The sequence below is a fragment of the Melopsittacus undulatus genome, chromosome 4 (genome assembly GCF_012275295.1).
Source record: "Melopsittacus undulatus isolate bMelUnd1 chromosome 4, bMelUnd1.mat.Z, whole genome shotgun sequence".
Lineage (NCBI taxonomy): Eukaryota > Metazoa > Chordata > Aves > Psittaciformes > Psittaculidae > Melopsittacus > Melopsittacus undulatus.
This window is the reverse complement of record NC_047530.1, coordinates 24,543,001-24,570,556: the sequence shown is the minus strand read 5'-3', so window position 1 is coordinate 24,570,556 and position 27,556 is coordinate 24,543,001. Positions and strand designations below refer to the sequence as shown.

The following is a 27,556-nucleotide window of genomic DNA, read 5'->3' as shown; positions in this document are numbered from 1 at the left end:
GGGCGGCTGCGGCACGGCGCGCCCCCGTAGGCTACTTGGCTGTCCTGGGTGAGCCGTGGGCGCGCCAGGCGGTGCGATTGGCCGTTGGGCTGCGGGGGGGCCGGGTCCCGGCGGCAGCGGCCTCCCGGGGCTGGGGTCCGTCTCGGCGGCAGCAACGGAAGTCTCGCGAGGGAACGTAGCCGGGATTTGGCGGCTGGCTGCCTCCCTCTCGCTGGCTGTGAGGAGCTGGTGTTTGTGTGGAAGGGGGAGGAGAAGAAGAAGCGAGAGGAGCCCGAGCCCCACCATCCGCTAAGGGGAGCGGACCGGAGCCCCCTCGCTGCCCGCGGAGCTCTCTCCCCCTCCTTGCCCCACCATGGCCTCGGGAGACACCCTGTACATCGCCACGGACGGCTCGGAGATGCCGGCCGAGATCGTGGAGCTGCACGAGATCGAGGTGGAAACCATCCCGGTGGAGACCATCGAGACCACCGTGGTGGGCGGCGAGGAGGACGAGGAAGAGGAGGACGAGGACGAGTGCTGCGAGGAGTGCGGCCCGCACCACCCACCCCATCACTACCACCACCACCAGCCCATGATCGCGCTGCAGCCGCTAGTCTCGGACGGGGACCCTAGCGGGGCGGGCGGCGGCGCGGCCGGTGGCGGCGGGGGACAGCTCCATCTGCACCACCACCACCAGGAGGTGATCCTGGTGCAGACCCGCGAGGAGGTGGTCGGGGGAGATGACTCGGACGGACTGCGGGCCGACGACGGCTTCGAGGATCAGATCCTCATCCCTGTGCCGGCCCCCGCCGGGGAGGACGAGTACATTGAGCAGACCCTGGTCACCGTGGCCGCTGCCGGCAGCAAGAGCGGAGGCGGCGGGTCCTCCTCGACCGGCGGTGGAGGCCGAGTTAAGAAGGGCGGCAGCGGCAAGAAAAGCAGCAAGAAGAGTTACCTGAGCGGGGGAGGCGGCGGAGGGGCCGAGGGCGGCGGCGGCAGGAAATGGGAGCAGAAGCAGGTGCAGATTAAGACCCTGGAGGGGGAGTTCTCGGTCACCATGTGGGCCTCGGGTAAGTGCGCGCCGGACCCCACCCTCCCTGGGTCCCGGGCCCTACCGACGGCTGCCCGGTTCGCCTCGGACAGTTTTGTTTTGAAGGGAGGCCATGTTTTGATGTGTGTGATGGGCGCCGCCATGTTCATCGCCAGGGCAAGTATGGCGGCTCCCCCGAAAAGATGGCGGGGTCTGCGCTGCTGCCGCCGCTACTCCTGCCCGGCTCCGGCGGGGGGAAGGAAAGATGGCGGCGGCCGCCAAGATGGCGGCTGAGAGGGGTGCGAGAGGGAGGGAGGCAGCGCGGCGCTGACTCCAGCACTAGGCCGCAATGGCGTAGTTTCTGCAGCAGGGGGAGGCGGGGTGTGCGGGCGGGCACAGGGTGCGGGGCGAATCCAGCCTCCTCGCTTCTCCCCCCGTCCCCGCCCTGCCGCTGCCGCCGCCGCTCCCCGCGGCGCCCGGCCGTTCGCTCCACGCCTGCCCCATGCCATTTCCTTCCCCGGCCGCCGCCCCGGGCGCCTCTCGGCACCTTCTGTCCTCCTTCTCCCCCGTATCCCGGCCCGTCGCTGCCTGCCCGCCTCCCCTCCAGCCCGCCGCGGCCTCGCCGGCTGCCCGCTCGCCGCACCTCTCCCTCCCTCCGCTCGGCGCTGCGCTCCCGCGGCCCCATTGGGCTGCGTTTTAATGCCGAACGGGGTCGGCGGCCCCGGGTTCGGCTTGTGCCTCGGGCCGTGACCGTTATGTGCGGGGGAAAAGCCAGCCGCCCTCTGCAGCGCCTCCCGCCCCGCCGGCGCTCCCCTGCCCGGGGATGGCCATCTCCCCGAAATACCGTTTTACCGTCCGCGCGGTGGGGTGGGCCTGGGGCCGCCCGTCCCGCCGGGCCGCTGCGGTAGCCAGGCGGGGTGTGGGTGGGGCCTCCCCGCTTGAGGCCAGCGGTGCCGGCGAGGGGGAAGCGCCTCTTCGCCCCCGCGGGGGCTGCCCGCGCCGCTCGCCGGCCGCGGAGGGGGCGGCCACAAACCACCGGTCCTCCAGAGAGCTCCTTGTCATGAGCTGGGGTCTGACAGCCCGGGGAGGGGGGGGGCTCCGCGCTCTGGAGGCAGAGCTCCGGCCAGGGATCCGCCGGGAGGAATGGACCAATTTCTGGCTGGCTCTCGGAGGCTGTTCAGCTTTCCCTCGACTAGGTCTAGCACTTTAAATAGGCTTTTTAGGTAGGCTCAGGGCGTCTGCGTTTTGTGAGGTTGCGTATGTTTTTTGAGGAGTTGGGTTTTTCGTGGGAGTATGTCTTGGAGTGAATAAGATTTTGTGAAGGTATTTAGTATCTGCGGGGCTTGGAATAAAACTGGCGTATGCCTGCCCTGCCACAATTTTCTGATCCTTTCCGTTAGTGGTTGGGGGGCGGAAAGAGAACCCTTTTAGTCAGTAGAAGTGTTACATTGGGGTTTTTGTGTAGATTGAGGATTTGGTGGTTTTGTTTTGGTGGCGGTTTTCTGGATTTCAGAAAATGTACTGCTGGCAGCTAGGCTCTGTAGTCAGAGTTCTGTGCTGAAGTTATGTTAAATACGCAAAAAATAGCGGTCAAATAGTATCAGTTTATGCAACATATAAATGGGTGCGTAGTCTTTGTAATCTATCTTGCATATTGTAAATTTTATTCTCCTTTGAAATTGATCGAGTCTGGTAAGATAGAAATACCCTGTAAGATTCTAGTGTAGTCTAAAATATTTGCTCTGTGTGGTGTTTGTGAATTACCAATAGTTGTTGCAAAGGGCAGTGTCAAAGGAAGACTACTGGATGGCTGAATTGACTTGTCTGAAAAGATGGATAGTATGGTGATTCATATTTTACTCTCTAAATATAAGCGATTAATTAGCAAGTTTGACTGTGTACAATAGTTCTGACGTATAGGCGACAGCCCAATGAGTCCTATCAATTCTTCATGAACAGAAAAGAACTTTTATTTAAGAGTTTCCCAAATACTATTTGAGAGTAGAATGGTGTTCTGTATACTTCTGTGTATTTTTGTATGAAACCTGAATATATCCACTTGGGGTTTGTTTTTTTTTCTTAGAATTGACCGTCCAAGAAAGGAGAAAAGATACAGAAACTAATATAGTCTTCTGGTTTGTGGAAGCTATCCAAGATAGCAGCATGCAAGTGGATGTATGACTCATGAGCTGGCAGGATACAGGACCTTGCTGAGATCAATTGACAATTTCTAGCATACATTTGCACTCTGAATTTCAGAGTGCCTGATAGGTTGCTTCCTTAGAGCCCCTGCATGCTGATTACTTGAGTGAAGTGAAGCATGTGTGTAATCAATACACTTGATTCCCTTCCCACATACACAACTTTTACATCAGGGCAGCCCTATTGAGTTCAGTGGTTTTGTTCTTTATGAGCCTGACTATGCATGCTCATTTGGGGAGCAGTACCCAGTTGTAATTTACTGGGGGTTGAATTGCATTGCTACATTAATGTCAATATCCATTATACAGAATACCTATTCTGACTTGACTTCTAATGCCCAAAAAGTACCCTCCCATGGAAAAAAAAAAAAGGATGTGTGTGTGCGTGTGTGTGTTCAAACCTACAAAATATAGGTGAAAGAAAAGAAGTTTGACCTCCCCTTTCTGCATGTATGTGTGCTTCCTCATGCAGCTTATTGAATTGGCTAGAAGGTGGTCTGAAGTGGTCAGATGCTGAGGCTTCATTGTCTGTTTTCTGAAATTTAAGAGGGGGAATGGTTGCCAGCAAAATTCCAAAAGAAGCAAAACTGGAGGGGTGGTGGGGAAGGAGGGGGCATGATGACCCAGAACAAGCCACTGACTTGTGAAAGGGTAGTTGTATTAAAGTTCCCCTGCAGAACTGGGCATACTTCATTTTGAACAAAGATAGTGGTTTTGCCTCTATATTTTGACATAATTAAAGACTTGCTTGTATACTGATGTAATTGACTGGTTTAAATGGTTAGCAAAAAATTTATCAAAAGATGAATAGAAAGTAATGCCATGCATCAAGATAAAACAATGAGCCCTATATTGCTGTGCATGGGTATTTGAATTTGGAACAAGGACACTTTGCTCGCTACCGCGTGGGAAGACAATATGAATTAATTCCATGTTACTGTTTTCTAGTGCTGCTATATTAACTTGTACATGAGTGGTACCAAATTTAGCCAGTCATAAATGTTTTTCCTTAAATGAGTATAACATGTTTGGTAGCACCTCTTGAAATGTGTAGAAATAGTTTGTGAAATATACAGAAGTGTGATTAAAGGGGACTACTCAATCCTTGTCTTGTTACTTGGATACTTAGAAGTTGCAGTACTGTTGTTGGCAATGGTTTTGACTTACCATAACTTCTCTTATCACCTTGGTATCTATGGTGATATCAAACTTGTGACCTGTGATTACTTTAATGTATTTAGCTTGAAAAAGGAATGCTTTGTTCTTGTTCAAATTAGCTTTCTAGATCTTCAGGATGGAATTATTTGTCTGTCTTCACATGTAAAAATAGGAACTGAACAAAGGCTTTCTGTTTTCTGAAAGGGTTCAAGAGGTGTATATGATGGATACTTTAATCATGGTCCTGTAGTGTGTTTCCACTATATTATCTCATTATTTTCATTTGGGTATCCTGTAATAGATTTAGAAAATTGTATATAGTTAATGGAGCTCTCCAGGTACAGACACCAATTTGTACTAGGAAAATTGTTTTTATTAAGTGGAATATATTTGTGTCTTTGCTAGATTCAACTTAATCATTGTCTTCAGTGACTGTCACCAGGTTGGGTACACAATAGTGATGAGAGGGGGAAAGATTCCTTAGCAACTTTGTTAGATTGTGCTTGCAAACCTGATTCTTGGATGCAGGAGGGCTTGGAAAGGTGGTGCTGAAATACTGGCACCACCAAATACTGGAATTTCAAGCAGTTGGGGCTTATTTTTGCAAGGGGGAAATGTATTAGTGTACATCTACTTCTAGGTAATGACTCTTGACTCTGTCAAGCTTTCAAGCCTAAAATAGGTGTTGGCTTAAACTATTATTGTTAGCATAGGTAATCTGCAAGGTCAGGCTGAAATAGCACAACCAAACTAAACATTGCCCACAAGTGTTAAACTGCTCAAGTATCCTATTCCTAGACGGGAAAGACAAAGTGCAGAAGTTATGTGTGTGGCTTGGAAATGATTTTTAATAATCCAGGAAGCCATTGCTGTGAACCCATATTTGAAAACTCAGGGAGTTCATGTTGGGTTTCTAGAAGGTTCTTCAGAGCATCTTAAAAAAATCTTTTAATGTCTTAAATTAAGAGCCTTTAATTTTTAAATATTTTTGTTTGGTTTTGTTTTTACCAGGTTGCAGAGGTGTGAAAGATAATCAACTGCTGTCTGACCAGTCGTTTTACATAGTGTAAATGATAGAGGAGTCAGTTCTGTTGTGGGCCTGTATCAAGGATAGCCAAAAGTCTTTGTGACGACAGATAGGCAATCAACTTCGTATATGAATTTTTTTCATAATGCAGAAGGTGATTGTCTGGTTCCTTTAAAATGTTAAGATGATAATTATTTCTGACTAAGACAGTAACACAGGCTTTTGGTACCCATAAGCATTGAGTCTGCCCTGACATTTTTGCCAGTGAACCTTAGAGTATGCTAGATATTTTCCTGCAGCTGTTTTAAATATATTTTCAGATTTGAAAGTGGTTTATGGACGTGGTTCATTACTTAAAATATCTGTTAAGTTGCCTCTTAGCTCACCTTCAAACTAGAGTCCTCTAAGTTGCTATTGGATCCTTCTATGAGAGGTCCATGTCACTTTTATGTTGATGATTCAGAAGGTCATAGTACTTCAGCACAGTGCCTCACAAGTGTTGAAGTCAGATGATGACTATTGATGTATGCAGTGTTTTTGTCAGTTCGTGTCTCGGTGATGTGAAATAAGAGATGGGTAACATGCAGAAAGAAGAACCTGTTCTCCATCTGTGTGTGAAAGGCACATCAGAGAGAAAGTAGCCTAACAGCTGATTAGGATAAAAATTGTCATACTATACAAAATGGAATTTTAACATTCAGAAGTTTCTGCTAAATAAATGTCTTATTTAACAAACTAATATGGCTTTTTGTTTCCAAACATGACCAGTGAACTAATTTGCCTGAGGAGACTGCAATGTGGTAGCAGAAACCAAGCTGTTACCACAGTGCATTGGTACTGCACTGTTGCTGAATACATCTTTTATCATGTAATTGCATTTCAGCTGCTCCTAAAAACAAATGTGCTTAACCATGTAATCATGAAATGAAAATTTAAGCTGAAATGTTTTTCATCCTTTAGTGGGTAAGCAGAATGTCTCTTAACTTGGTATGTTGCAGAGAAAGCTATAGGATTAGGTTTCATTGCTTTGCTACCAAGTGCACCTTCTGAATTCCTTTTTGCCCTCCTTATTTTCCACAGAGAAGGACTGATTGAATAATTGTGTTCTCCCTGCTCTGTAATAGAGGAGGAGGGTGGCTTGGAGAACTGGAGATCTGAAAGCAAAGTACAATGCATGAAATCAAGAATAACTGACAGGGCTTCTTGAGTTGAAAGGGGTCATCTTACAAAGTTGGGGAGTTCCAGAAATGTCATGTGGAGCTAGCTACTATTCTAGAAACGTGTGAAATAATGGTTCTGAGGTGGATGGGTTTTCTGTGCAACAGAAGGATTGGAAGAGATTTAGAAAGCATGGTAATAAGAGCAAAAGGTAATTAAGTCTTTGGAGACAGTGTCTACCATCTTTTGTCATTTGTTGCATGGAATCTGCAGTTACTATCTACAGGTTAGTTTTATCCAATAGTCTGTCTTCTTCCTACTTCAGTTGGTACTTGGGCTTGGTACTCTTAAAACTTCCGGTTATTTCACCAGTAGAAATGTGTTCTAAGTATTAGTCAAAAGATATGGCTGGCTAAAATGCTAAACTTTCACTGATCGTGGGGGGGGGGGGAAGCCCAACCGGACTTGCATGTTTGCTTATCTTGCATACTTGCTCTGAAGTGCTGAAGTGATTCCAGTTCAAGTTGTGTATAGAGGGCATGAAAGAGGTGGGGATGGAAGGGCATTGAACATGAAGATCTGTTTGAGTATGTCTTAAAAAGGCACATAGACCAACCCAATTTAGACTAAATATCTAACGTGGTTGCACATAAAAAGATGTTGGGGTTATCTGTGGTGTCTCTAAGAAATGAGTATTTCACAGCTTTGAAAGATATGTGAATATTGGACATAGCTATTGCAGTGACTGGTACTGCATGTTTTTTGTGAAGAGAGTGAATAGCTAACTGATGTGCATTCAAATCTTCCACATCTTTCAAAAGACTGAACTAAAAATGTACTCCCAAATCCCTTACAGAAGGCTGCATTAGACCTCTCAGAATAGTGCTAAACACACATTTAAGCAGCATGCCTTATATTTGAGTCTGCTATACTCTCAATTGTTTTTAAGGAACAAGACAAAGCAGCTCAGATAGTATGTTAACAGTTAATATCCTTTTACTGACTGCCTCCATGGCTCTGCCTATATTATCTTGCATGGGTGGCATACAGATTAACTTTGCATGGTCGTAAACTGCAGAGGTACTGTGCCTTACTTGTTTTGTACTTCCCAGAGGTGTCATTAGAATTTCAGGGTTATGTCTCTGTGTTTTGCTTTGCTTTGGATGCAGTATGTTTGATTCTCTGATGTTTCATGACAGGAAAAAAGGAAAGTAATTTGCTTGTATTGGGCATCAGGGCTTGTTTGAAGGCAGAAAACATCAAGCAGTCAGCTTGATCTGTTTGCAATGAGAATATTGGTTAACTTGTCAGCCTGAGTGAAAGTTTGTTTGGACTTTAACTCTCCAAACTTTGAGCTGCCTGTTGCAGGTTGATAGGGGATCACAAATGAAATTCTGATAAATTTGTGCATAGAATTCTTCCGAAAGTTTTCCAAAGAAGTGTGTGTGTGTGAGGTCGTGTGTTGGGTTTGGTTGGTTGGTTTGGGTTTTTTTTTTTTTTGCAACGAGTTTATAGTGTCATAGGATAGTCTGTAACTAGGATGGTCTGGATACTAAACAGCTACTGAAGTCTGCTGCAACTTTAGAAAAAGTATTTGACTTTTGGTCTGAGTCAGGCCCTTCTATCTTGAAGGATGTTACCTGGCATAACACTTTAAGGTGACTGGTGTGTTGTTTTAGTTTAAATTAGTTTTTAAAACTGCTGTTATGTGCTGACATAGAGATATAGGTTTTGATATAGGAAAATTTGATTGTTTCTCATTTTCACATATTTATCAATGTATGAAGTGATACTTTCTTATTTTCTACTGTATTAATGTATTCATATTTTTTCATGTCTTAGTTGGGTAGCCCATGGAATTGAGTAGCTGTGAAATTGATATCTGTGGGTGGGCTTTTTGCAAGTAAAGGCACTAAAGGCTGACTTTGTTTCAGTTTTGCCCTCACATAGCAAGAAAACAGTGTGGAATAGTGGGTCTTTACACCATGGAAGGGAAGATCTTATGGAATATATACAAAATTTCTCTGTTGACTCATTGTATCTGTTCTGAGGCAGGAAACGAAAACTTGTTTCTGTTACAGTGTCATCAGACAAACTGGAAGTTCTGTGGACCTGTTGAAATAGCTGCATTGAAGGCAGCTGTGCGTGGCAAAGGTGTCACTTTGAGCTTTCCAGAAGTTTTGTGCTCTTCTGAGTTTCATAATGTCTTTTCTGCATACAGAGGCACTGCCAAGCATCTTTTCTAAGGCTTCTGTTTTGAACAAAGCATTGTTACCAAATTGGAGATTTATTGACTTGAATTTGTAACTCCTGCAGGTGCTGTTAGATTTACCATTTAATCCTTGCTTAAGGTAAATTCAGTTGCTTGCTTTAAAGCTCTGGTAAAGACTGTCAGGTAGTGTGGTGAGTGGAAAGCTAGATTAAAATTTAAAAAACGTCCAAAGAGTCAGTTTTGTAGTTTTCAGTTTAATTCTGGAGACAGTATTTTGTTATGAACACTTCTGTCTTTTGCCAGTGTTGCAGTCTGTTTTCTTCTTTCACCATGGAACATATACTTGAACTGCTATTTGAGCTGGTAGATCAGATTAAACCCCAAACTGGCAGTAGCATTTCTAGAAATAGCTCGGTGGCAAACATAAAAGGCAGGCATTACAAAGTGAGTAGATATTTGTCCTTAGTATATAGCTTTTATTTGCATATGTCTTGACTTTTCCTTCCTACAGTAAGTTACTGAGTAATGAATAATGTTACTTCCTGTGGAAGAAAAAGGAAAGAAAAATACTGCTTCATTTTTTTTTCTGCCTTATGCTTTGGTATTTATTTTTTTAATTGGGGGAGTATTATTTCTGTGCCACTACCTTGTATTTCAATTCCTTAAACACTACTTGTAAAAAAAAACTTCCCATAATTTTTTTAAAGTCTCTTGTGTATAAAGTGATTTGCAGAATCTGCTTCCCATACACAGGTTATAAGAAGTAGTGTAGTGCCAAGTTTACTAATTTTTTTACCTGAGTAGTTAAAACCATGTGTATATACATGTATTTATTGTCCTAGGTGTATCTGAGAGTGAAAACCAGGGGAGATCCTGTGTCTGGTGTGAGTAGTGCAGTGAGGAGCATAGGTGGATATTTCCATTCTTCCCATTCTCTGTCTTCTTTGTGCATCTCTGATTTTTGATACAAACTGGCAAGAGGAAAGAGGAAAACATTGTATCTTGGTATATTCTAAGGTCTGGATGCGAGTAGCTGGTTAACAGCAGGTCTTCCACCTGATCTTACTGCAGTCCTTTAGTACAAATCCATAGGAGGAGCTCTAGAGCAGACATAATAACACTTAAATGGTTTGCAGATCAAAGCTCTGAATAATCTGTCTGCTGTTTATATAGTAAAGTGGGAAAAATCTTAGACTGGCCTCTGCCACAGAAGAAAGAAGCCCCCTTGGGAGAGAGATGTACCGTTTAGATTTTTGGTTTCTTTCAGACCAGTCTGCAGGAGTTGAAAAACTTCAGTTTTATGGGCAGGTGCTGAAATCCATTAGCAGTTATTTTTAAATTTCTTGTCCTTCTCTGACACTTCTGTTAGCTCTTTTTTTCCTCACCATGTTCTTCCTGTGTTCTTCATTCTGTAACTATGTGGATGGCTTTTTGCTCTTTGCAATTGGCATGGAAATCTGGAAGTGCTGTGTATTCTTTTAAGTGTGCAGCAGTGTGGGATTTCTGTTGAGATATAGCCTAATAGCTTATATGCTGTTTTGATCTTTAGTATGTATTGAATTTGGTATTTTGTGTGTTTCAGATGATAAAAAAGATATTGACCATGAAACAGTGGTGGAAGAGCAGATCATTGGAGAGAATTCTCCTCCAGATTACTCAGAGTACATGACAGGGAAGAAACTTCCTCCTGGTGGAATACCTGGCATTGACCTCTCAGACCCCAAACAACTGGCTGAATTTGCTAGGTAAGTAGGAAGAAAGTATCTTTAAAATGGTTTTCTGTTTTGCAGTTTAATGATGAAACTGTTAGCCAAAATAAATGGTAGCTTTAGTATGGCTTTGTGTTCCATTTAATAATTTTTTTAAAACAAGTGACTTAATTCAGAGCAGAGTAGCTGATACTGTGTTAAAGCAACTGGGTTTTATGTTCACTTGTTCAATGAATTCTGGTCTCTAGTTCCTCTTGGGTATGATGGGATCTAAATACATTGATAGACTGCATCTTTGACGTGACAGAATGTAGTTTTCATGTGAGTATCCTTAAATTCTTCAACATCAAAGGATCTGATATATGGAATGCTGTGTTCAGGTAGTCCAGCACAAGAAAGCTAGAGTACACTGTCACTCGTTTACATATTAGTACCTTGACCCGAGTTACAAGGTTACTTTTTACTTCCGAATAGAGGTGGAGTGGCTGAAGATCTGTTCTACAGGAAGTACTGAGTCATGTACCTCTTCCCCCCTCCCTCTGCAGAGCCTTTGGCTGTGGTACTGAGTGCTCAGGGCAACCACGAGGTCCCCAGGGAAGCCTGCTCTAGCACCTGGGAACTGTGATACTAGAATTGCCTTTGCAGCCTTTATTTGGTTTCCCACTTTGTGTGCATATGCTTGTAATTACCAAAGGCATTCTCCTCCATTCAGTGCATGCGCAGTATTAGTCTGGTGTCTCCAAATATTTGAGCACCACTGTTAGCTTCCTCCAACTGCTGTTACCAGTTTTTTTCCCATGTTGAGAGCCAATAGTACGGATGAAGCTAGACTCATTTACCAGCTGGCTGTTTTTCAGGGCTCTGGTGCACAGTTCTGACAGAGCAGATGAATGGTTGGATGTTGCTACTTGTATTTCATGGGTCAGCTAGGAGAGCAAGAAGTATGCGTGGTGGGATTTTTTGTTTGTTTATTTTGGTGTTTTTTTGCTTTCTTTACCACTGGGTTTTTCAGGTAGTTACAGCTGGCAGGGACTATTGAAACAAGTTCTGGTCTATCTTCTTGGTTAGGTGGATCTTGGTGTCTCCTGTGTGCATCTACTGTTTCACCTTTTTAATCTCGTTGCTTTATACAAGTTTACTCTGTTACTCTCAGGTGTCTTTCTGCTGGAGGATTACCAACACAGCCTTGTCTCACAATTGTTTTCAGTAAAGCCATTGAACTTGTTTGAATTTTGAAGACTCCTAGTAAGATAGTTTTGCAGGACTTGCTTCCTGCTTCAAGTTATCTGATCTGGAAACGTGTTTTGACACGTTATAAACAGCTGAAAATGGGGTTCTATCTAAAGTGCTGGGTGGTTCTAGCTATTGATATTGTTGTTACTTGTTTTACTGTTGTGATAAAAATGATTGTGTTTTCCTCTGAGACCTGCTGAAAACTCAGTATACTCTGTAAGTATCACTAAAAGTATACTTTATATATACTGTCTATATAAAAGTATTATATACTCTTAACAGTACACAGCATTCTGATTTCAAAATGTTACTTACACATTTCTGCTCATTGTGTGTTTAGAATGGTATTCTGTTATTTTAAAACATGCTGAAACCTCTGCTTCTATTAAATGCTTAAGTACTGAATAGTTGGCTTTTGTTAGGAAGTTTAAATAGTTTCTCATAAGGTATTCTCCATGCAAATACTGAATATTTTTTTCCAGATTGCTCTGAGTACTTGAAATGGTTGCCAGGATTTGGGCTTCTCAAAATGATCAGATTGCTTCTGTCAGATCTGTCTGTATATTTCTTAATGTTGTAAAATGTACTGCATCTCTGGGTTTTAGTTATTTTTTTGTTGAGAAAATAGTGGCAGCTGGCAGTAATTTAAAATTACCACTTTTTATTCATGGTAGAATGTTCTAGGAAGTTCTAGAGTGAGAATTTTTAGCAGATGATGTAAAGATTGAGTTCTATATGTACAGTCAATTTTCTGTTAATATATTTCTGTACAGCAGATAAAATGTAAACCCCTTCAGTCGTAAGCAACTGGGGGGATATCACATTTAGGAATATCCCCAAGTTGCTCAAACCTCTGAAGAATTGTTCTGATAGCATAATTGTAGATAATGTAGAAACTTCAAGAATCTTCTGTTTTAAGAAAGTTTGGTTTTGGTTTTTGGGTTAGGTTTTGGGTTTTATTTATTTATTTATTTATTGCTCAGAATCAGATTTTCTAAGGCCAGAGTAAAAGAGAGAAGAAAAAGAAAACTATTAGATTATGTTAATCTTAAATGATTATGTATAGCTGAGGCTGAAGAATATGGGTATATTAGAATTTGATTATTGCTTGTTAAGGTTTTGCAGTGAAGCATGTTAAAGGGACTCCTTTTAGCTCATAACATTAGTTCAAGCACTGTTTCCTATAAACCTCTTTTTATACTCATTTTTTCACAGCCTGTGTATAAGGAAGCATGAACTGGCTAGTAAAATTGTATACTCAGTGTATTTTGTGCAGTTGAGAGCAAGTTGTTTTGGGCTGCTTTCCTGTTTCCATGAAGGTTCTTGGAAGAATTTCACTATATATTTGTAGAAATCAGCTACTTAAAACCCAACTAGATGGAATGTTTATGACTAAACAGCTTATTTTGATTTAGATACATTGGCATAAATTATTAGAAACAAAGTTCTGAGGTTAAGTTTAAATGGGCAAAGCTTAAATTCTCGTGGTAATAGATTTCAAGCAAGGTTCTGGTTAATGAAAAATAAGGCAGGGGTGGACTTCATGCTTGAAGTCCTCTGTAGCTCTGCAGCCCTAAAAATAAGTAAACAAATATATATATATAAAATCATAAAGATTTAAAAACTGTAGTAATTCAGCATCTGCAGTGTACTCCTGCTGCTCAGCAACTGGGTGGCACTAGCAGAGTGAGCAGTTACACTATCTCTTGTGATACCATTGGTTTTCACTGCTTTTTCTTAGTCCATTTGTCGTTGAGTCATGTAGGAGGAATCCAGGTCCTTTAAGTGGAACTCTTATTGCTTTTCCTGGAAAAGGCTTTATACGTTTTAGAACTATTGAAAGTACTGAATAAACAAGCTTTGTCAGAACATTAAGATGTGTTCAGTAACACATTGAATGACCATAAATTCTACCTCATTGGGCAATTTATTGCCCTTTACAAATTATTTTGTTCTGTTGTAGGACTCATGCATTTTCTTTCGTATGCTTTAAAAATGTAATAAAAAAGTGGATTTCTCTTAGGCAGTCATATCAGAATGTGAAACATTAGTTGTGAATGATCTCAGAAAGAAATAAAATCTAATAAATTACCACATTCCCATTTGATACCTTAGACTTGAACACTGGAAATCCCTTCAAGTAAAATAAAATATTTTATTCAAGTCTTAACTGACTACAAGTAAGTCTGTATTTAGCTGTAAGGAAGTCAGAACTGCTTGGTAATAAAACCTTGGGGAAGTAGCACACATATATCTGGTTGGTGCATGTGCAAATTCCTTCTTAATAAAGCCACTAAAAAGGCTATTCCTGACTGTCCACTTCCTCCCTCTTACCCTCCAGACAAATGCATGACTTGAACTGGCTAAAGAGAGTAAAATACAGGCATCAGTAAAATAAAAAAAAGGGGGGGGGGAGGGGGAATATGCTATAGCTGGAAAATTGGCACAGTAATGGGTCCTAGTGGTAAAAACTTCATTGTCCATGGCTTTATGTTCTGTTCTTCTTAATAAGTTTTCTGACTGAGAGCCATTGTGAGAACTGCCTTTTCTTTCTCTCTGCTTAACAAAACAGAAAACAAAGGAGTGTTTGAAGTAAGATGCCCTTCTTAAAAGTGGCAAAACATTCTGGTCTCCTAGATTTATGACTTGGGCCTCTTTGCAAGTTGTACACTTTTGTATTGGTTTTGTTCTTATTACAGAGATGCTTAAAGGGCAGTAAACTGATGATTGCTTTACCCAGAGTGTTCATTCAGGGAAGGGCAAATGTCTTGCTGTGTGTACATGTGATATTCTTCACAACTATAACAAAGCCAGTAATTATTTTTGCCAGAATCTTAGACTGAAAGAGAACTTTTTATGACATTTTCTGCCTGTCTGTAGCATAGTAAGACACTAGATGTGTGCTCTTTGGTTGTAGATAGATTCCTAGGACACCTTGCAGCACTCCCCTTTTGTCTATTCATGCAAAAGCCAGTCTAGCCACTTTCAGGAGTTCTTCAGCACAAATAAATTCTTGCAGCAACATAGGGCCATGATGCTCATGTTATTTCTGCCTCAGCAGGGCAGTACAAGGGGAATGGCAGAGTGGGGTAACAGATCAGAAGCAGCAGTGATGCTGCTGATAGGGATGTTTTCCTCCTCTTTTAACTATTTTTATGAATGTGGTCATCGGCACAGGTGAATATCACACTGTCATCAGGGACCCCTAGGATGTGTCAAAGGAGTTGCCTGAGAGAAAGTAACACTCTTTTGGTTAGATTTATGTATAAAGGGAGAAGAAAGGATGTGAGAACACAGAATTTTAACAGAGATAAAAAAGGAAGATGGTAGAACAAGGAGGAAGTTCCATATTGTTACTGATTTTTTGACTTGGGGATATTCTCTATTCCTAGCCTTAATGTTGTAACTTTTAAAATTGGATCTATCTCTAAGACAATAGGTTGTGGAAATTGACAGGGGTTTGAGGTAGGGATTGGTTATGTCAAGGTACAGTTCTTTCAGTTCAGCTGGGAAGATGAAAAGAGGTAGGTAACTGTTACGTTCTGATATTTCACAGTGACAGAGTTGCTTTCTCTGTTTTAAGGAACTGAGTGCTTTAATACCTGTGAATTTTTCACTCACTCTTTATGCATGGATAAGAGGTGTGCTTTTTTGGAATTCATTCTATGAAGCTGTTGGGTTGCACACCTTCCTGCTCCCTCTGCTACCCCACGTTCCCTCCCTCCATCCCCCCAATACAAGTTAACCAGCTTGGCCTTTAATTGCAGTGTCCCAGTGCCTTGATTCAAAAGGTCAGCTATTCTGCAGTTGCTGCTACTAGGCATGGCCCATATAAGCTAACTGCAGAAATGAAAATTCTGGTCTTGGCATGTAAATTGACTTTCTGCAAAGGCAGCCATTTAAAAAATTCCACCCAGGTATTAATGTGTGCATCTGTAGTCATTTTAAATAGTGATATGTGTTAGAGTTCTGTTTTTGATTAATGTTTCAGGCTAAGAAAACTTGGACGGAGCTGGTAGAGATGCTCTACTGGGTGGGAGCCAAAAGTCTAACCACTAGCAAGAGCTACCTGCAACAGTGTAATTAAGATCAACTGCCCAGGTTCTAGTCTTGTCTCCTTTTGCAGAAAGTTAATTTTAAAGTAAGACCAAAATCTTTTATTCTAATACATTTGAATATGTAAGTCTTTAAATCCTTCTTTGAGTGATTGTCCATATGGATTCCACAGCCCTGTGAGCCGGATGATGTTTTTGGCAAAATGATCTGTTGTAGCTGTGCCTGTGGTGTACATGCCCTTGTGCCTTTAATTCAAGGGTCCAGCAGCTTCTTCCTGCATGTGGCACTGAGATATAACTAGGATATTGTTTGCCACTTCTTCGTGTTGAAATGCCTGCTTCTATTTTACTGGGTAGCTTGGTAGCCTATGGAATACATAGTCTTGTTCTGCTTTTTAAGCTTAAGTTTTCCACTTCCCATACTTGAGGGAGAAATGAAAAGATTTTAAATCTGCCACTTTATTAACTAAACTTCGTTGTCATTTTGTAGTCAATAGGGCTAAATGTTTTTATCCAAGTATACTTCTGGGCTGATACTCCTCATTTGAGAAACAAAGCTTGAAAATTAAGTCAGCTTATTCCAGAATGGACACTTACGATTCTATGTGTCTACTCAGGCACTGAACTGAAAAGTCTATGTTGAAACTCCAGTCTGTTCTATGTCTGACCCTTCAGTTCAGCTGTGATTGATTCCTCAAGCTTCGTGACTACACTGAACTGGAAGCTTCCTGACTACACTGCCCAGGGTATTTTGCCTCTCAGTTTCTCTCTATTTGACAGCCTGTTACAGATAACACTATTGCAGGTTTCTTTCTCAAAGATCCGCTTAATAACAGGGGCAAGACACACAAGAGTTATCAATAACACTTAACATGATCAGTGGGATCTTATGCCAAGTGTAAAAAATGCAGGCACTGCCCACTAAAGCTGTTGATCACATCTTTTGTTAGTGATTCCTTTTCTGTCCTCGCCCTTTACAGGTGGTCATTTAAGACTTCAGAACAATAGTGGTTTTATTCATTATGATGATGTCATGTCACAACACAGATCTTAAGCCTAGGAATTTTTTGCTTTGCTTTTTTGGGGCTGAGGGAATGACTCAGCCAACACTTAACAAGTTGATAGGGTTAGAAGAAAAGGAGGTGGTTTTGGCACCAGTTTTGCTCCCTAAGGGTGTTTGTTCTCTAACAGCTTTAAACCAAGGCACTAAGTTCTTTCAGGTCCCATCTTGTCAAAGCATTCTTCTATGTGCCCATTTTGGTATAACAGGCACTAATTTCTCTGCCTTTTCCTTTTGTAAAAAACATAAAGATATAATAAGGAGAATCCCATACACAAGGGTACTTGGAAGCTTTCTGTAGGGGTACTGAAAGAAGGCTTTTGTGTGTGTGTTTTCCTATAGCCTCAGTGCCGTAGTACTATCAGTCTAGAATCTCACTGGAGAATGTAGCCAATCAGTTAATCCAAATCACTTTTTTCGATATAGGTATTTGATACTTAGGCTGGGTAAACTAAGCAAAGCACAATCATGCTCTATTGCAACGGGATTATATAAATTAGATCTAATCAGTAAGACCATCTGAGTTGAAAAGTTATGAGGGAGATTTAATAAAGAAACTGGTTTACAGAAACAGATACAGTTTCCTGAATTCAGGATTTTTCTGCCCTTAAATTGACAAAATGTTTAGTTATGCTGCTGGCAATGGCACAAGAGGAGCTTTTTCAACACAAATATTTCATACCTATCTTTTGGAGCTGTTAATATCTGAGAATAAGGAATTGTTGGATGTGATTCTCTCCAGTTTCTTTATTTTTGTAACATTTGTATGTTTAACCCTGCAGGAGACTGCAGTATTCTTTAGTTAGTACTGTATGTATTCAATGTAATCTGGAGGTGCTGAGCCAACAGGAGTTTCCTAAGCATCCACTTAGAAAAAAGAACAAAAGCCACTTACTTCTGTTTCATTTAGAGACTACACCAGAAAACCTTTTGTGTAACCTACAAATAGCCATATGTAGTTACCTTGTCGTACATAACTATGTGGTACCAGGAAAAATCATTCAGGAACTCAGGTAAACAGACTAGCTTCTACAGCAAGGTGTTGGAATGCACAAAATCTCATTACTTACCTAAGTGAATATCCAGCTGTATGAGGTGCATTTATTTACATCTACTTGCCTCTATTATAAGGTGGAGATAAGCCACTTCTTTTTCATTTTTTTTGAAAACAGCACTACTGTTCTGAAAAATATAAATAGGTAAAAGTGCAGTGCACTTCCCTGGAATAGCGTCAGAAGTCAGCTCTATGGACAGTGAGACAGATGCCTATGGCATGACTGTTCTAACATTGTTTTCTATGTATTGTATTTGAAGCAAACACCTGATACATTCAAGCAGTAGTTGGCTGATCTCCTTATGCAGTTGGTGAAGACTAATGGCACCCATAAAGTAGTGGTGAAGATCCCTATCAACAACCAAGAATAAATAGATGATTGTTTGTCAGTTGCCAACAGTGGAATCCATGTGTACAGTACCTTAAAGTAAAAATAATTGCATTTTCTGTGGTTATGATGGATGTCTACATTGTCTGTGTAGAATCCACAACTTGCCTGCCTTCCCTGCTTCTGTACTGTTTTCTTCTGAAGTCTCGTGTGGTGAAATACTGAAAAATGATTGAGGCTACTCTGTTCTTCATATCGTGGTGAAAGAAAGTGAAGATAAATAGGCTGTGTGGGTACTAGCACAAGAAAACTAGAGTTTTCAGGAAAAAAAAGCCTACTTACAATTAGTCTAAGTTAGAAAAAACCCAACTCTGTTTCTACATATTCAAAGGACTAAGAAGGTATAATTGTCTTATTCTGTGTTTCTGAGGTCCTTCTGGAAAAGCTGAACTTTTTGAATGCCAAATTACACTGTTAATTTTATTATGAAGGTTTTGAAAATACTAAGCTGAGTAAGTGATGCATGTAATGCTATCAAATAAATGTGTGCATTATCTAGGCCATTATGTGAGAAGAGCTGTCTCTTAATTTTTCTACTAATGTGTTGTTGGTTTTTTGTTTTCTTTTTAATCCTTAAGAATGAAACCAAGAAAAATTAAAGAAGATGATGCTCCACGAACGATAGCATGTCCTCACAAAGTAAGTGCAGTGCTCAGCTTCTGACTAAGTAGTAATTTTTAGACCAGAATTTTGTATTGGTGTTTTCTCTTGAGAATGAATAACTAAAATATATTACTGTTAATAGACTACACTCTGTTAACTGTATTTTAGTTATAATTCTTTAGAGGCTGCTTAAAAACCTTTCACTCAATAATATATTATTCCCATTCCTTGTCTTAAGGTTAGTGCATCCCTAATCTTCTGGTAACCATGATGCACAGTCCCTAACATGCTGGTTTTACTGTTGTGATTTCCTGCCACCCAAGAATACATACTTGAAAGAATGTTCTGAAAGCTGTTCAAAGTACGTTCCTAAGATCTATATATCCTCTGCTTGGAAACTATGACAGATTTGGAGTCTAGATCAGGAATCAGCAATTTATGATGCAGATGCCAAAGTCAGCATTATTGGAAGACTTTGAATTATATTCCAGAGCTGGAAGGTGCATCATCTTGAAAGAGGGAGAGAGGCATCCTGGAGATAATGATTCTGACCTACTGGTAGTGGGGAAGCCTCTATCTTGAATAAATGTTCCCAGTCACTTAGATTGGTAGCATCTTGCTTTACTGCATTATCCAGCTTTTGTAGAGCTTCTGTTAGCTGACTTAATCTGTAATGAAAAAAGGCAAGTACAATTTTGCTGACTTCTGGTCCAGATAAGTGATGAGCCTAACCAAATAATCAGGGCAGATAGCTAATAGTATACATTAGAGAGCATGAATGGAAGGGTGCTTTCTCACACCCATAGTCTAAGGAATTTGGTGGATTCCTCTTTGTGCTTATATTATTGCAAAATCTTTTATGTTCTACAAATATGTATTGTAGTAGTATGTGGAGATACAGGAACAGTTACTCCTTACAATACTAAGGAATGCTGCCTTCATTTCTTTGATTTACTTTTTCATAGCCTCAACTTCATCTGAACAGAGATTAAAAAAAAGAAAGAATATTCTGTCCTTCCATTTTTCTCTTTTCTAGTGTTTCTAGGCTTTGTGCATTTATGACTTCGGTTTAAAAATATTGTAGAAGATGTTATAATAATATAATAATAATAATATATTATTGCTCCTCTCAGAGGCAAGCAGGGGCTTTGAAATAAACGCAGGAAAGTTGATGGTGTATTTATTTTGGTGCTGCTTTGCCAGCAGTTCTGTTACATGAAATGAATGGTGGCACAATGCATCTTAAAATTAGCCAAAGAAATTCCAATGCCTGAAGAGTGAACTCTTCCTGAAAGTGTCATTTCCCTCTTTTTTTTTTTTTTTAAGAAATAAGGCATACCTAATGTGGTTATCAGTTAAAAAAAAATTCCAAAGAGGAAGCCTGCAGAACTTCACTAGTGATTTAATGTTCCTTTTAAGTTCTATTGAATTTTTTGCCTATAACAGTGATGCTGGTAGACTAGTTTTATGGAATTTTAAACAGCATCACGTGGAATACAGATAAAATTTAGTTGTTCATAGAATTTTATGAGGGATTTTGAACCTTGAGGAAGACATTTCTAAACCATATGATAGATGTCTGTAGATTGTCACTAAAAATTAGGAGATGGGGGGAATAAGGTATCCAAAGATTAGGTAAAGACAATCCCGGGTTGCTGCTGGTAAAGTGTACTCTGGAATCAAAATGTTGATGCAGCATGGACCCCAGATTAAGACTTCTGGTGCTGTACCTGAGTTAATGCAAGCATCTTTTGCTTTTAGGTTGAGCTGGCAATAACTTAGGTGTTTTACCTTATTCAGTTGCCCATATCACCTTATAGGTTTAAACTGTAGAAGCAGTGACAATCTCTTTATATCTCAAGGTGGTAGTGATCAATCTGCTGCTGCCAGTTTGGATAAGGTAGTTTCTGGAAGCTGTTACCTGCTGGAAACCCTGTAGCTCCATTTCTTCTCAGCAGTGGGAAGGACAGAATGTTGGGAGGTGGAGTGGTGCACATACAAATTGGTACTACAGAATAATCTGTAGTATATTAGAGAATATAATGCACATTGAATTGTAGTACTCAGAATAGCACATTGAAGAATATACCATAAGTATCCATGACCTATCATTCTGTCTTTTTTTGGGGAGTGTGGGTTTTTTTTCCTTCCCTTAAGCTATAAGAGCTTTTGTTTGGTTTATTCATTTGCTTCTGTCAGAACTGCATCTTTTCCATGAGACTGTCCTGTTACTTGACTGCACATGGCTCAGAATACTGGGGGAACGGTTTTGGACATTCTTGTTTGGGATTGTGTGTGTTTGTTTTGGTAAGCTTTTCAGATGATCAGTTATCTGGTATTTTTGGTTTTTTTTTTTTTTAATAAACTTTTTTTCTCAGGGCCAACTTTTAAGGCAGCACTCAGGATGAAAAAGCATTTTAAATGCATATGCTGTAGCAGATAGTTAAGCTAGTGCTGATAAAGGAGGTTCTACTAATTGAGTATCACTGTTCTTTTCAAGGGCTGCACAAAGATGTTCAGGGACAACTCTGCCATGAGGAAGCATCTGCACACTCATGGCCCTCGAGTACACGTATGCGCAGAATGTGGCAAGGCCTTTGTGGAGAGTTCAAAACTAAAGCGACATCAGCTAGTTCATACTGGAGAGAAGCCCTTTCAGGTATTGTTAACTCTCAGACCTCTGGACCACAATTTATTTGGTGAACAGGTGTAGACTGTATTTGTAACCTAGCTTCTGTATGACTTTAGGGATACGATGTTTCTGCATCCTAAAAGTAAAGCTGGTAAAGAGAGCAAATCTTTGCAGATTATCACTGAAAGGATTAAATTTTTATATAAAACATTTTTTCTGGTTTTAATACACCATAGCAAAATACAGTTTCAGATGCAGAGAAGGTATGTTTTTAGTGAAAGCATTTGCTTGCAAGCTGAACGTTATTTCTCTCTTTGAAAAATAGATATACTACTGTGGTAAAGCAACCTGAAATATATATATGTATTTTTTTAATACATTTCACAAGTGGTGCTCACAGCTTCACTGGTAATATTTAGCATCCAGCTTCGTGCATGGGCAGTCTAGTGATTTAAAGAATAATATTGTTGATAGCAATGAGCAGTATTTTGTTAGCTAATGGAGTGTGTCTTCCTTTCAACAGTGTACATTTGAAGGATGTGGAAAGCGTTTTTCACTGGACTTCAATTTACGCACACATGTGCGAATTCATACTGGCGACAGGCCCTATGTTTGCCCATTTGACGGCTGCAATAAGAAGTTTGCGCAATCAACTAACCTGAAATCTCACATCTTAACACATGCTAAGGCCAAAAACAACCAGTGAAAGTTGGAGGAGAAAGTTTTTGAACTCAAAGCATCTTACTTACAGGAGTATGAATTGAAAATAAATATGCCTCCCCTTTGTATATTGTTTCTAGGAAAGAATTTTAAAAAAGAACCCTGCAGACCTAAAGGACGTGTTTTGATAAGTAGTAAATAAAAAGCAAAAAACCACACAAAAAAACTTTAAGGTAACATTGCTAAGATGCTCTACCTTGCTCTGTAATCCTGTTTCAAAAGAACACGGTGTTTTGTAAAGTGTGGCCCCAACCGGATGGGTTGGTTCATGAACTTGCATCAAAAAAAGACAGTTCTTTATACAACAGTGCTAAAATTGGACTTCTTTTCACATTCTTATAAATATGAAGCTCACCTGTTGCTTACAATTTTTTAATTTTGTATTTTCCAAGTGTGCATATTGTACACTTTTTGGGGATATGCGTGGTAATGCTATGTGTGATTTTCTGGAGGTTGATAACATTGCTTGCGGTAGATTTTCTTTAAAAGAATGGGCAGTTACATGCATACTTCAAAAGTATTTTCCTGTAAAGAAAAAGTTATATAGGTTTTGTTTGCTATCTTAATTTTGGTTGTATTCTTTGATGTTAACACATTTTGTATAATTGTATCGTATAGCTGTAATGAAATAATGTAGTATCAAATATTAGATGTGATTTAATAGTGTTAATCAATTTAAACCCATTTTAGTCACTTTTTTTTGAGAAATACTGCCAGATGCTGATGTTCAGTGTAATTTCTTTGCCTGTTCAGTTACAGAAAGTGGTGCTCAGTTGTAGAATGTATTGTACAGGCACTGACCTTTTATTAACACCTGAAATGTACATCCCATGTAATGGAAAGGGCAACAATAAAACAGTGGTCCTAAAGAAAGAATATGGCAGAAAATGATCTGCAAGCACAGTCTATTTTCTTTTTTTTTGTCTAGAGCAGCCCTAGTTCCTCTTGATCTCACAGAAATTGGAAGCTAAATAAACTCAGGTTTCCTTTATTCTGCATTCAATTGCAATGATTTGTAATTAAATTACATATTGCCATGTCAGGTGGTATACCCATATGGAATTGCTGACTGTAATTCTAATTTTTGAGTGACCTAGACTTCTGTTAACTGTAGCAGTGGATTTGGAGGCTTGGCCATGTAGCGATGAGTTTTCAGTGTGCCTGGACAATAGCTAGGTGAAACAGGACGGTAAATAACTAATGGGTACCTTTGTTTAGTCAAGGTAAGGGATCTTACAGGTTTACATTCAATAGGAATACAAAGTCAGGGAACAGTAGGGTTTTGAGTGGTCATATCAGAAAAAAAAAATTGTCTTTTGGCCAACTTACTTGACTGAGTATAATGATGAAAATTCTTGGAAGCTCATTGGACACTTTTTACTTCAAAACAGCAGCTTGGAGTTCTCAGAGAACTTGATGGAGTTTTGATGGTCTAACTGAAAGTGGTTACTACTCATTTGAGTGTTCAAAGTAAGAAATTTACAGATACTATAGTAATATGTGGCAGATAAATATAATATGCACAGAGATGCATAAGTATTATTTTTTAGATGCATGTGGCGTATTTTAACATAGTAAAAACTGTTGTCAATCTTTTGAATTTTGTTCTTACAAGGTTAATCAAATTTTTCATTGCAATCTGAGTCCAGTTTGGTGGTAGTGGAAAAGCCATAGGTAATAATGAAACAATAGTTAAGACCAAGGGAATTTTCATCTGAACATATGTTAATCTGAACAGGGCAGCTCTAGTCTGAGGTTATTAGGAGTAAGGAAAGATGGGTATTTAATTGATTTAATTATAAAGTATGCTTTGGAACTTTGGCAGTAATTATATATACATAAGCAGTTCTTGGAGCAGGACAATATACTGAGACTTTTATAGTTAAATTCTCTATACAGTTAAATTAGTGTCCATTCTTCTTGGAAGGAAATAAAATCAGGCCAGTCTAGTTCTAAATGACCTTTTTTTTCTTAAACAGTATATATGATGGTGTTAGGCTTTCTCAGGTTTGCTTTCCTATGTCATAATGGTATCTGTTTTATTGAATTGCAAGGTAAAGAGGTTCCTTGATGATGTCAGTGCTTCATCCTTGGACATACATTTGAGACTAAATTATTTGTTAAATATTTGTTGGAGGTTTAACTTGGAACCGAAACTTTTATTGCCCTTAGTTATATTGCATCTAATTACGAAGAGAAATCTAACAATTTTCATCTAGGCTTCAAATGAATAGCATTCAATACACTCCTGAGTATAAGTAGTAACATGAAAGATTTTGCTTTGTAACTAGCTAATTTCTTCTTGGGTGTGAATAAATTCTTGCATTAAGCAGCTTTTGTAAGTTATTTAAGCTTTTAAGAGTATAATTGGCACATCTTGTTCATCAAACTTCATGCATAGCTGATTCCAGTCTTCCTTACGGATTTTCAACTAAGAAATTGCAGGCATGGAGAATAGCAACAGAGTTGACTTTGAAACCACCATTGCTGGCTTGCTATCAGCAAGTTTCTGCTTTATGTGATCACCTACTTCAGTGCAAGTTCAGGTAAGGGGAAGAGAATAAGGGGTGGGGGAGATGCAGACAGTGGGTTTAAAGCTGGCAAAACATTTAAGTATTTACTCATCATGCCTGTTCTGCTCATTTGATCTTAACATTTCATATTGCCTCACCTGGTTCTCTTGCTCCTGAAATGGAAGGAAACAAATTCTGTAGCTGTGTGTCTCTTGGCCTCAGATCAATTTTTAAAAGGTAGAAGTGCCTGGACTAAGTAGCTGTGATGTTTGTGGTCTGCCAGTAGCAGTAAGTCCTACTTTAAATAGAAGACAAACTGAATTTAAATACCTGTTACTTCTGGAAATTGTTTTTCTTGAAAAGGTTGTAGGAGGAGCCCAGCTGCAGACTTGAAACGCCTAAATGAATAAATTCTCAGTGAAATGGAATGCCAGGACCTCAGCTGAACTTGCACTTGATTTAAGTTACTATCTTTTTGAAGAGGTTCAGTATTGAATTGAGGTGGTGCAGTTTGACATGCTGCCCACCCGAGTGGCCACAATTTGTCAGTCAACAAAGCCAGGTCCTAAACACATTGTAACAACATAGCTTATTAACAGTAATGCAGTTTTAAAGGCACTCAAAGATCCTTTCCCTCTGCTAATTCCACGGTAAAATCCGAAAGAAGCAACAGAAATGGCAAAAATATTGAGGCTTTAGAATACTGGAGAAGGTACTAGATGAAAAGGAATAGCAGTGGTAATCAAAAGGTGTTTCCAACCTAAAGTGATCACAGGATATTGTATCAGTGTGTGCCTTGAAAAAAATGGACGGATCAATCTTTTTACTTGGTTAAGATGCACAAACTCGACAGTATGTGCTGAACCAAAATGTGATTCTCTAATGCCTAAAAGAAAATCAGGTTATTAGGGCTACACAAATCACTACTGGAAGTCCAATGGCTCAAGCGGTAGCTATTGCTTGCCTTGGTTGATCAGTTGCTTTATAATGACAGCATTTTGAAATAATCATCTGTACAGTGTTTTTCTTAAGTCTCTTACAGTGGCTTGAGATGAGGAGGGAAATAAACAATGCTTGTTTCAGCATTAAGCTTTGACTTCTTAGTAAATGCACAAGATTCCTGTATTGCTTAAAACTGTGGGGAAATCAAAGGTTTTTCAAAAGCTTCAGAACTTGAGGTGGATTTTAAAACTGAAAATAAATTGGGTGTAAGTTTTTCAGGCAGAAATGGAAGTTGGACTCTTACTTAGGCAGAAATGAAAGTATGCTTCTTCATAACTGTATAAATGAAATGGTTAAAAAGTAGCACTTTTCTTGGGAAGAGTCCCAGTGCAGAAGAATGGGAGTGTGATGCGAAGAAGAGGGCGTGAAACTGTGCTGTGGAGCACAACAAGCAGAAACATCTGCACAGTGATGCACAAAGGTATAAACAAATTAGGGGATGAATGTATGTGTATTATCATGAGACTCAGTACTCATTTTGATCATATGAATTGATCTAATGTCAAGCTGCAGCAGTCTAATAGTGTGAAGATGGCATTTACAGCAATGCTAAAATACCACCTGAATGGCTACCAGTGTCATTTTGCAAGGTAATTTAATCTCTGGTCCTTTACTCAATTTCATTCTCTCTGTCTAAAATAAGCTTGGACATGTTTATATGGGCTTACAGTCCTATATTTTTTTGTATAGAATTTTTTTCTGTCTCCTTATTCCTCTGGAAGCAATCTGGAGAATATTGAATTTCCTTTTGGAGAAAGCACATAAGAATCAATGTAAGGGTTCATATGAACTTTTCATGTGCTGTCTTCCCCTAAAGTTATCATAAAAGCACTGTTTTGCTGTAGGCAAATAAGTAAGATCACTTGTAGCAACTGCTTTTTAGGCAATTCCAGTTTTGGGGCTTAAATCTTCTGTTGATTTTTCCTGACAAAAAAGCTTTAAGACTGGATGCTGTTTGGATACCATTCCTTCTGTTGTATGTTACAGTGTGGACATAACATCCCTCTTGTGAAATATGTTCTCACCAGGTTCCAGCATAAACTGGAAGCTCTCTTCAGGATGCCTGAAGTTCTGTAGAAATGGTCGATTTGGGGAAGAAGGGGATGGAGAGTTGCTGGTGTTGTTGCAGGATTTCTGTATGCTTCTCTTTAAGCTACATTTGTGTTAAGTGTTCTTGAAAGTTTCTAATTGGGCTGATGCTAGGTATCATCTATGTCAATGCTTTATTTTGCTCTGTACGGATGCTCTTGAATAGTAGTTTGCCAGGAGATGGCAGTGAATTACCAGTTTGTACAGCATGACCAGCAGAAAGAATAGCAAAGTGTCAGGCTGCCCCTGTGAGGTCAAGTGTGTGTAGGGTGTCCTGTGGTGTTCAGCAAACCTTAACAGACTTGGGAGATGTAATGTTCTGTAGCGTTAATGAATGTGCTTTCAGCTGTAAATGGCTATTTTAGTTGGCTGATAGACATGTAAAACACCTGTGCAGTGGCTTCCTGAAGAGCCTCAGCTCACCTGAGACAGTTGGGACTTTGCTATTTGACTTCCTTTCAGTGTGTTGCTGCTCCTGATGATTGCAAGGTAATTCCAGGGACTGCAGGACAGATCATCAGAGGGCCCTGCATTGTTGCTCTTCAGGGAATCAAAGATCTCAAACTGCTGCTCTCTCCAGACCAGGTCCACAGTAAAGATGTATTTCAAAAGAATGTTTTTTCATGAGTAACAGGTATATTTTTGAGATACGTCATAGAGCAGATAAACACTAGGCATGAGATGGGCTGCTTGTTAAACAGTGAAAGATGCATACACAAAAAAGCTTGGTGAC

General features: G+C 40.2%; 1 protein-coding gene across 1 annotated transcript; it reads left to right on the top strand.

Moving 5' to 3' along the window:
• On the top strand, window positions 1-24,548 carry YY1 (YY1 transcription factor). Its single transcript, XM_005149546.3, has 5 exons — window positions 1-1,049; window positions 10,348-10,510; window positions 18,843-18,903; window positions 21,368-21,526; window positions 22,023-24,548. The coding sequence occupies exons 1-5, from the start codon at window positions 353-355 to the stop codon at window positions 22,203-22,205; spliced, it is 1,263 nt and encodes a 420-aa protein (XP_005149603.1). The 5' UTR covers window positions 1-352; the 3' UTR covers window positions 22,206-24,548.
• Window positions 24,549-27,556: the final 3,008 nt, after the last annotated feature.

Coding starts and splice junctions, on each gene's coding strand:
- YY1 (XM_005149546.3), top strand. CDS start 353: ATGGCCTCGGGAGACACCCTGTACATCGCCACGGACGGCTCGGAGATG. Junction 1,050..10,347: donor GGTCACCATGTGGGCCTCGG/GTAAGTGCGCGC, acceptor TGTGTGTTTCAG/ATGATAAAAAAGATATTGAC. Junction 10,511..18,842: donor CAACTGGCTGAATTTGCTAG/GTAAGTAGGAAG, acceptor TTAATCCTTAAG/AATGAAACCAAGAAAAATTA.